The sequence below is a fragment of the Mesoplodon bidens genome, assembly GCF_964165515.1.
Source record: "Mesoplodon bidens genome assembly, chromosome: 8".
NCBI classification, from domain to species: Eukaryota; Metazoa; Chordata; class Mammalia; order Artiodactyla; family Ziphiidae; genus Mesoplodon; species Mesoplodon bidens.
The window spans coordinates 33,169,229-33,180,417 of NC_138165.1; the positions used below are offsets into that span (position 1 = coordinate 33,169,229).

Here is an 11,189-nt window from a genome sequence, read left to right on the forward strand (position 1 = left end):
GACTATTGAATGATGTCAGTTCGGAAGATTGTTTATTACTAAGTGAAGTAAATTTTCCCTTTTTAATGATATATTTATTAATATGGATCAGAAATACAGCATGAAATTTGTTTTCACATATATCAAGTTCACAAGTTTCTACACTTTTTTTGAAAGAGAGAACACTGGATAAATATAAAGTGGAAATTGATAGCCTCATGAGATTTATGTCACATAACAGACAAGCCATGGTTTTACGACCCTTAAAAATATTTACTCCTTATAATGATAAAAATTAAGTATATATAATAACGCAAAATATATATTCAAATATTAATAAATAATAGAAAGAGTGAATATTACCCAATAAGTCAAAATTAATAAATCATTACACTCAAACTCGTGTTTTTCACATTGTATGACTATCATTTTAATAATAAAAAATATGCTTAAGTTAAAGATCCTGACAGATGCTCAAAAAGGAAAGCAAATAAAACTATTTTGCTTTTAAACCAAATAAGAGATAACTAGAGTCAGGTTCTTATGCTTTTAGTTTAATAGATAATCTCTAAATAGAGAGTTTCAAAGTCGATTACTTTTAAAAAGCACTATAAATTTATTTTATCAGTCACATATCTTTAAGATTCTTGGAGTTTGGTGAGTGATTGAAATAGTAGGATTTCAGATAATGATAACAAATACACAAATATGAAAAAAATGTAGACATGGTATTGGTGATACCATACATTGAAAAAGTATAGAAACTCCATGTCAAGGCAGATTTCAAGGGGTTAGAACTGGTAACAAAATGCATATATTTATTTTCTAAATATATATTCCATGACATCAACTAAAGTACATTTTTCGAAAGAACAAGGAATCCTAGAATAGTATTTCCTTAAGAGACTTTGTATATAAAATAAAATAGAGGTAGGTTAACCTCATATAATATCAGGAAAAAAAGGATTTTTAAATCTATTAATTTCTCTATACCAGGTATTAATAAAAATGTGTTAACCTTTTGATTGATACTAACCCATCAGTTGGCAAGTCTAAAATATTTCCTATGTGTGTATGATGAGGAAAGACTTCAAGTTTATACTGAAAATGGTTTATGTAACTTTTGACTTGGAAACTAGATGTCTACCCCTATATCCATGTAGGTAGGATGAAGTAGCATGAGTTTTAAAGTGATGAACTGTGGATCAGATGCATCCTTTACCAAACACATGGGCTTCAGCAAGTTAATTCTTTAAGGCTCAGTTTTCTTCTGTAAATGCAGATAAGAGTACTAATACTTTTCTTAGAGGATACAATCATTTTTATTACTACTAATCATTTGTTTATTAAACATAAAAATGTAGGGTGTTTCTTTGTTATTCTTAAGGAGAAGACATCGTTTGTTCTGTCCAGGGGGTTTGTAATAATACATAATATCCAGAGAAGTTGCAGAGAAATTTTCAACTTAAAATATATATGAACTAGAGGTAGAAGATAGTTTTATGTAAGAGGCTTTCTAACATAAAAATGGAGAATTCAAAGCAAAGTAAGACAGGCCTCTTTCTACATATTGGTGCATATTTGTGAGACAGCAGAAATATTGACTAAATGTCACATATATATGTGACACACACATAATGTTAACTCTTGAGTTGTTTAATTTTGTTATTAACAAATTCCTAACTATGTGATAATTTTTGAGCATTGAAAGCAGGAAAAATAGAAATCATAAGCTGTTTACCTTCCTTTCTCTTAGACCTATATAAATTTGGGGTTTTGATTTCTACATAGATGAAAACTGTGATTTTTAAACTTCTACATAGATACCATATAATTTTGGGATGAGCTAAAAAGCTTCCTATTTAATGAAATAGTAAGCTGGAGCCACTGAAAATAACCTTTGAAATACACAGAGACAGAGATACTGGCAATGCCCCCAGTACATTATTTATACCTGAGGGCTCAGAAATCAGTTTTCTTCTGTTAGATGGAAATTGCAAAAGACCTAACCTGAAGTTTTAGCTCTGCCACTGTATAAAATGTAGTCTTAGAAAAAGACTAAACATGTGTGGACTTCAATGAACTCATCTGCAAAATGAGAAGGCTGGAACTGACCACATTATGTTTTGGTCGATTAACAGCTCCTAACTCTGGTGCTGTATAAACATTTTGTTTGCAAAATCAAGCCTCAGGACAGTAGAGATTTGTACAGAATTCTTTGTGGAATTCCTTAAACAATATGAGAGTGTTCCTTTGCTAATCTTGCAGCAGCTGCCCCTAGAATTGTAGCTACTACTATCAACAATAGCTGTCCTAGCTACCAGTTATCACGTTCTTACCAAGTGCTAGTCATGGTGTCAGGTACTTATGTAGTTATTTTTACTGATGTATAAATAACAATTGCAATTTTATAGATAGAGAAACTGAGACTCAAAACAGTTGGAGTAACTTGGCCCAAGGTCATGGAGCCAAGAAGTAAATCTCAGAGGTGGGGTTTGAATCCAGGTTTTCTGAAACCAAAAGCTGTTTATTTTCCTACCCGTTATGAATGATAGGTAGTTCTGCATTATTGTGTGATTTGGAGTGTTTCAGGTCTTTGTCATCACTTTAAATACCATCCATACACTGACATCTCTCAGTTATACCTCCAGCCCAACCCTTTTCTGAATTCCAGACTTGTATTTCCATTTAACTTCTCAACTCCTCCACTGAATGTCTAATAGACCCCTCAAAAAAATAATATGTTCAAATCCATGCTTTTGATTTTACCCAGCATATCCCTCCACCTAATGTTGTCCCAAGCTCAAGTAACTACATTTTTCTTTCTTGACCAGACTAAACACTTGGAGTCTTCTTTAGCTCTGCTCATTCCCTCACACCCCATGTCCAATTGCTCAGCATATCCCATTCAGCTCTTCTGAAAAACACATCTGAATTTGATGACATCTGCTACCCTCATTGTTTCCACCAAAGGCCAAGCCACCGGCATCCCCTGCCTTCATAATTGCATTAAGCCCCCAATCTATCTTCTTGCTTCCATTCTTTCCCCCCAGGCAGTCTGTTGTCCACGCAGCAGGCAGAGTGATCTTTCTCAAATTTGAGTCAGGTGATGACACTCTTCTGCTGAAAACCCTCCAGTCATCTCTCCCCATCTCATGCAGCATAGATTTGGTGTCTTCACCATGGCCTACAACTTCAGCCCCGACCTTCACTCTCACTGACCTCATCCTCTCCTACTCTCTGCCTTTCCCACTCCCCTCCAGGCACTCTGGGCTTGTGGCTGATTCTAGAGCACACCAGGTACACTTCCACTTTTATCCTTTGCCTTCATATTTGCTATTCCCTTTTTCCCTCAGATTTCCATGTCTCACTCCCTCACTTCCTTTGGCTCTCTACTCAAATGCTATTTTTTCAGAGAGGACTTTCCTGATCATATGATTTAAAACAGGACCTTGCCACTCTTCTCTTTTTACACTGCTTTATTTTTCTTAATAGCACTTATCACTAGCTGACACTAGCTGGTTTATTTTTATTATCTCTCTCCTCTCAAACACACACATACACGTGAACGTAACCAGATGCGAGCAGGGACTAGATTTGGTTCTATGTTGCATCCCAGTGTCTAGAAGAACATCTGCCACTCAGTAGGTACTTAGTAAATATTTGCAAATGAACACGTGAATGAGTAACAAATGCAAAGTAAAGGAGAGTGTGCATATTAAAGTAAAATAATAAAAACTGACATGCAACACATTGAAAATTCTGATAGGGAATTTTAGGAATATGGATTATTTTTTACATGTTTACTATCTAGAAAATATAACCATATTTTATTTAACTATTGAAACAAGGTAATGGGCACATCAACAGCATTTTCAGTTTTCAAAATATACCCTGACAAAAATATAGTAAGCATAAGATTTTTCTGCCAAAATCAAGAAACAAAGCTAATTTGATATGCAACAGCTCCTAATGAAGATAACTCTTTAAGAAATAAGTCAGGAGTTTTGGTGGAAATAGAAATACCAATCTAGGTTTAAAATACAAATTTCTTGATTGTGAGTGGCCATTTTCTGGATTATAAACTAATGATAATAAATACACAACAACCGCTTAACTGTGCCCAAAACCCACCATGACCAACCCCAAGCATTTTTATCTTATAGCAAAAGACACTTAAAGTCAGAAAACCAGGATTTGAGCTTAGGATTTGTGTTGTGAGGAATAAGACAAAATCACTGGGAAAATCACCTGCAAACTGTACAGTATTATTTACATCAAAGTTTACTAGGATCTCCAGGCAAATGTGCCTTATCACCAAAAGACTGAAGAATGTGTCTATCAGTCTACCTGCCTTTTCTCATATCTCTACTCCAAGGTGAGATATCTGAAATATAATATTTTAATTCAGGCAATCAGAGATTTTTAAGAATCTACTTTTTCTACGTTGGAAGAAATTTATAACTATATGCCATTTGTAAGGTTCTGGGAGAGTCAACCGTTCAGTTTGGCAAATCTTAGATTTACCTGGCTGCCTTCACATTTCAACTTGCACCACTGCAGGCCTCCTAACAACTTTGCCCCTTGGAGGTTTTATTTGTTTTCTGGGAAGCAAGTGCAAACCTTCAAATTAAATTGTATCTTGATTCCTGAATAGCCCCCACCATAAACTCGGTCCTCAATGCCCAGAGTCTCTGATCAGAACTTCTAAAACTGCTCTCATCCTCTACCACTGGAAGTCTCTATTCCCAGAGGGCATTAAGTTAGGGTTCCTGGGTCTCCTAATATAGAATTTTTTGGAGTGGAGATTATAGATTTTCAAAAAAATATACTATCTCCCCACAAAAGTTTTAAAACAACAAAAACAACAAAAATTCCTGCCTTTTCCTGTAACATTGGGCTTTCTTAATTTTATTTAATCATTCATTTTCAAGAAAAATAGATTTTTCTGACCTCTTCAAACCTTCCATTTTGTCACTTGTTTTGCATTTAACCTCTTGACTCATTTGTCACTTATTTATTCAATATGTACTCCCTCAGTATTTACTATGAACAGAGCATTGGGCTAAGTCTGAATTTTCCACATAATTTCATGTATAAATTGTGAGTACATAGGGATGTACAATTATTTTTAAATATAATAAATAATTTATGGAAAGATTCATTCAGTGCCCAGATTATAAATACTCAAACATAATAATGGACCATAATTTATAGTTCAAGTGACTCAAATCTAAATCTCAATTTCATTATTCATTCCTAAAGCTAACTCAAAGTATTTTTTCTCCCTGTACAACTGGGTTCTCTTACTTGAAAAACAGAAGTAAGGAATCATTATTGCTTAAAAAACACTCACAAGAAATGATTAAATGTTAAAACATGAAATTAAAGTATGAAATTAAAATATGTTGATGTCTATGCAAAACTGGGGGGGGGTGGAAAAGGAATGACCTAGAGGTTAAAAGGAAACTGAATTCCAGAATGCCACGCTTCTAAAGACATCATTTGCCACAATGCCAGGCAAGTCTGGGGACATGCTTTACAGCCCCTCCACCCAGAAATTAGATGACTTCCCTGTACCAAGCTTATCCCATCTGTTGAATTCCTTATCTTTTCTAATTCCCTACCATATCTAATTCAAATATTTTCTGGGCCTGCTAGAGTAAGTTTTTACTTTGTAAGCCTTAAAGCCAAGCCCTGGGTTGACCATGTTGTAAATTGCAGGCAATGACTCTTTCTAATTAGGAAACAAAATTTAAAGTTGTCCTACCTGAGACTTTGCTTAATTTTCAGTTTCCCCTTCCTTACCTCTAGTTCTTGATATATATCAGTTCCTCATACCAAGGCTTCTGTGCGCTTCCTGTAAATGCCTCTGCCTAGCACAGCCAGTCTTGCAAACCTTTGCTTCCTTGGTTGTTCCAGGGCTGGCTGTCAGCCAGATCACTGTCCCTGGCCTGGAATAAAACTTCTCATTCACAACTACTCTATTTAACCTTCAGAAGTAAATCAAATCACCATCTCCCACCAAGGCATCATCAATCCCATCTCTAGGAAGTAGATACTTCATGAGGAGAATGAAGCATGAAATGAGAATGTATATGGATAAATAGAAATTAAGCCTTTATAAAGAGATAATTGTAGCAGGACCTGAGACTGGAATAAACATAGGAACAAGTGACCCAAAAAAGTGACATTTGAAAGGCTAATGTGTATTCCATCACAATTATAAACATTTACTAACTCAAAGCTTTCAAATGCTAAAATGAAAAGCAGAAAGTAGCAAAATTCAGATAAAAAAGATATAAAATTGTATAATTCAGATTATGCATATATTTCCAAATGTAAAGTAGTGAAGAAAATTAACTCACAGAATTTACCCATTATATAGATAACCTTGTAAAATTTGAAGACTTGTAAAAGGAGAGCCTGGTAATACCATCAAAATTAATGAAGAAGTCTTGGATGTAGTAGGCAATTCAGAGGGAGAAGAGGAGGAAAGAAGAAAGAAAGAAGTAGTAAGTCAGGGAAAGAAGAAATACTCGGAAGATGGGGCAAAGTGTTTCACTTACCTATGATCCCATTTTGCAATAATGCTAACTGTTGAGTAAGAGGGAAAAAAAAAGAAAGAGCACATAACTGCCAACCACGCATATTTCTGAAAAATTCCCAACTCAATAAGTCAAAGAACAAAATCATATTAAATGACTATTCGAAAAAAGGATATGAATGTACCAAAATCTTAATAGCTAATTTTCTAATAGGGTTGAAGGGAGTTAAAATGTACAGGGCAGGGGTGGCACTGAATCGAGAGATTGCTTTCCCTTTATTCAATACTATAAATGTCTGAAAAAGAAAACAAACACATAAAACACAATTTAGAATCTTAGTATTAAAATTAAGAACATTTTAAGAAAAAAGTGAGACAATTTTTTAGAAATATTGTCTTATAAAATAATATAATAATATACTAATTACCAACATATGACATGATGCTATGTGCTTTCTCTTTCTGAGCCCTATAAACTCTCCTTAATTTGGTAAGTGATATGAGGATTTAAGAACATAAAGAAAATCTGTAGTCACTGCCATAGGAATACTTAGCATCCTTATCAAGTTTTAATATCAGTATTTTAAAACTGTAATTATAATTCACAAAGAGCTCAGAAATGAAGCTTTGATTAGTTTTTCAGTTAGATAAAAATTTTCTCAGAGGAACTTCAGGGTTTTCCAGAGGTGTTGTTTGATCACACTCTTTTTTGGGCACTTAAAAGCCACCTGCTTTTATTTCTTCTGGGGGGAGCCATGGAATGGGCAAAGTTTAGGGTGTGAAGGAATAAACCTGCTGAAGATCAAAGTACCTTATGTAGAGCTAGATATTGTAAAGAGGAATTTGGATACTACTCCTGGAAATATTATTTTTAATGCATAAAAAAATATACTCCTTGTCTTAACTTTCTGCTTCACCACACTGTAAGGTGAACAGACTTTTGCCTTTCCTCATTTCCCCCACTGCAGGATGCCCCTTCAGTTCTCTGCCTGTCCTGGACATGGGTTCAAATAAGTGACTCCAAAAGGCTTCTAGGGTAATGGGGCCATTACATGGTCAAGCCCACCTAGTACCCTAATGATACTTCAGACAGAGGGGACGAGGCACAACATTCTTCACCTGACATCCCTGGCCCTAGCCCGGAAGCAATTAGGAAGTAGGGGAAGTAAAGGCAACTTGACTAAGAACTCACTTTCTTATTGATATAGTAGGGGTCCAGGTCCTCCAGGGGTTCTGACACCATCTCTGGAGGAATGTCTCCATAAATAAATGGAAGGGATTTTCCTGCTTCCAAGTCACTATTTGGCTTTGGGCCATTTTCATCATCTTCATCCTTGCGTTCTTGTTTGGGTCTCTTAGCTTTCTCTTCTGCAATGCGTTGTTCAATAGCAGCAAGGGATTCCCTGGTAAAGAAGCGGAAGCTGTCAGGTCCTGGCGGTACCAGCACTGATTGTGCCATCTTTTCATCCTGCTCCTTTAATCACTGTTTAGCTCCTTGCATAAGAAAGTGCTATGGAAACGAGAGAGAGAGAGAGAGAGAGAGAGAGAGAGAGAGAGAGAGAGAGAGAGAGGGAGAGAGAGAGAGAGAGAGAGAGAGAGAGAGAAAGAAAAGCAACGGTCATTAGGATAAAATGTGACTGTGGCCAATTACATGATACTGAGATAAAATATATAAACCAAGCTATCTGTAATATTTTACTAAGGAAGCTGCACTTGGCATTCGAGGGATTCTCCTGCATGCATTCATCTGCCTGCATGGAGATCTATCTTTCACATTCAGTAGGTGTCTATGAGGTAATCTAATCTCCCACTCCCAAAATGTTTTAAGTGAAAATATCCAACTCAGAGCTCAGAAATGGAGAATACTGGTTTGTGCTTGCTGTTTCACTTGTGTGAATATTTTGGCAGCCATCTTTTTCAGCATCCCTTCTGAAAAAAATATCCGAAAGCCATAACAAGAGATGAATAATTATCAAAAATTGCAGAACCTGGGCTGTGCGAAGATCTTGCATGTATCTCTCCATTTTTTTCCATGTTCCCTTTGGCCTACTTTTCCACCTCAAAGAGCTTATTCAAAATCAATGCACCTGGTCAAGAGCTCTGGAAATCCTGAAATGCCAGGCTGTGGAAACATAGGTAGATACTGCTTGAAAGCAAGGGAGCAGGAAGGAGCAGGGAATGCCGGATTGCATTTGGAACTGCTCGGAAGCTGCACAGGAAGGGACCCAGCTCCTGCCAAACCAGGCAGGAAGTCACCCACGTCAAGAGGTCTGGAGCTTGGACCCCCTGGTTTAGCAACCTGCTGCTAGCTAGTGTAATTGTTTCTTAAATTAACAAATTTGAAGTACCTTAGGAAATACTGTAGAGATAGCTCATTTTCTCAAACAGTGCCCATTTCTTAAGAATCCACGTAGCAGATTTGGATTTGAAAAAAATAGTAAGTTTAAGATAGTTTATCTTTTACATGAACTCCTATTAATGTTGGTCTTAGTGATAACATAAATGGAGTTTTACTGTATTCTAATCATATTTTACTGGGCTAACATGTATAGCTCAAGAGAGCACACCAATCATTTCAAACGTTATCTGTGAATCAGTGGCAAGAGTTTCTATGCTTTTTGAAATAATACAACCAAAATCTTGACTCCTGAATGCCATCTATATACAATCACTTATCTGTTTTTCCTTCTATTTAAAATATCAATCCATTTTAACCCTTACCCTACAGGAATGAGAATTACCATTTAAATATACGAGGTGTCTTTTCTAAAAGTAAAATTCATTCACATCCAGATCATTTCTGTAGATATGCTAGATCCAACAGGGAAATCTTAAATAACATAAGTTACTGTACCATGTCCACATTTTTTTTTGAAGTAGACCAGGACCTTTCAGCCACCAGCTAGAAAACTGCCCTCTCAGTATCACAGAGCCTCCAACACATCCCTCATTTTCCTCACCCATCCCCAGAGACCCTTATGCCTAGTGACAGGCATAGGCATGAAGAAGGTCCCTGCACACTTCAAGGAGGAATCTGCCATGCCTGGATGCTCTAATAGCAGAGACATGCTAAAACATGCAGACAGCAGCTTCAAAATGAAAGTGGTCCTCTGCAGATTCCCCCAAGGATTCTACTGTAAAGGTAAAGAAGCATCACAGAGAATAAGCATAATAAGAATATTAAAACATTACCCCTGCAGAATCTTTTACACCCAGAGTTTAGGATTGATAAGCTGGCACCAAGAAGACTGCAGCTAAAATTCCATCATGCTTTTTTTCTTTTTTTCTTTTTTTTTTTAATTCTCCTTCAAAGACCACACCTAACTTCCTGTGAAAGGATTCTGGTAACTGAAGTAAGAACAGGCATTTCCTGTGCGGGGACTACAAAATGGCATTATTATAACTACCACTAGAGGGCGGGGAACTGTGAAGAGAAACCCTTCAGTGTACACACAGAAGCATGTTTGAAGCAGCCCAAAGCTCTCAGTAATGGAGCTCTAATCTTCTACAAGCGTTTCGTAGAACAGAACATTAAGACTTAGCTGGTTTGAATTACTAATTTTGTTAACTGTTAATGTTTCCATTCATGCTTTCTATTTGCTAAGCCAAATTGAATCATACAAATAATTCAAAGTAAAAAGAAAGTAAATAAAGGGTTAAAAATAAAAACTCATAAAACAGCAGTTATATTAATGAAAGTCTTACATACATGAGCTTTAACATCAGCCTCAGTCCCAGAGTATCTGAAATCCAATAAAGGGCTTTGATAGTTCAACAAAGAGGTGGCCTTTGTGCTATCTAAGTTAACTTTCCCTAGAAATAAAACTAAACTAATGGGACACCAATATTATTTTATCTCTAATTTAAGTGGCTGAAAAGCAACCAGAAAAAAATGAAAGCCAGTGAGATACTAAATGCCAATACTTAGATTAATAACATAGTTAAGATTTGCAGGCTAACTATGTGCCAGTCACTGAGCAGGCTGAGTCTGCATGCACTATATCATTTCATCCTTCCCGTAACTCCATCAGATAAAGGCTTTCATGATCCTTATTTGAAGACTGAAGAAAGGAAGTACACTGAGGTTAGGAAAAGTTACCTCAGATCACACAGGCAGGATTCAAACTTAAAATCTGTGAGCTTTATTCAGTCATAAACAAAACAAAAACAAAAACAAAAAATAAAAACACCTCATGTAACTAAATCCTAAAATAAAGATTAAATAAAAATCAGTAAATGGCATCAATTATAATCAGAAACAGTCATAATTATTAAGTCAATATATTCTTTACATATTTTCTAGCTTCACCATTTTCATTAGAAAAGGTATTTGATTGAAACAAGCAAGAATAAGATATAGCCAAAAAGAATTTTTAAATTCATTCTAGCATGTCTGTTTTGGTTATAGAAGCAAAAAAATGACCCAAAGTGGCTTAGGTAAGAGAAAGAAAGAAAGAAAGAAAGAAAAAGATAAGGAGGAAGGGAGGAAGGGAGAAAAAAAAGAAAGAAAGGAAAGCAACATGGGAATTCATTGTCAAGGTTTATTGTTTAGGGCTAGCTATAGGCATGCCCAGTTGATGTTAAGAGCACCTAGTCATACTGCATCCTTTGGCTCTGACTTCTATGGTGATAGCTTTTCATTCCTCATTGTAGTAAGATGCTA

General features: G+C 35.9%; 1 protein-coding gene across 1 annotated transcript in view; it reads right to left on the reverse strand.

The window, feature by feature from the left end:
- The window catches only part of SCN2A (sodium voltage-gated channel alpha subunit 2), an 89,705-nt gene extending 79,888 nt beyond the window's left edge, over positions 1-9,817 (reverse strand). The window contains exons 1-3 of the mRNA XM_081241808.1: positions 9,719-9,817; positions 7,719-8,036; positions 6,704-6,822 (exon numbers count right to left, since the gene is read on the reverse strand). Coding sequence (XP_081097934.1) covers positions 6,704-6,822; positions 7,719-7,985 — 386 coding nt within the window. The 5' untranslated portion in view covers positions 7,986-8,036; positions 9,719-9,817. The remainder of the gene's footprint in view (positions 1-6,703; positions 6,823-7,718; positions 8,037-9,718) is intronic.
- Positions 9,818-11,189: the final 1,372 nt, after the last annotated feature.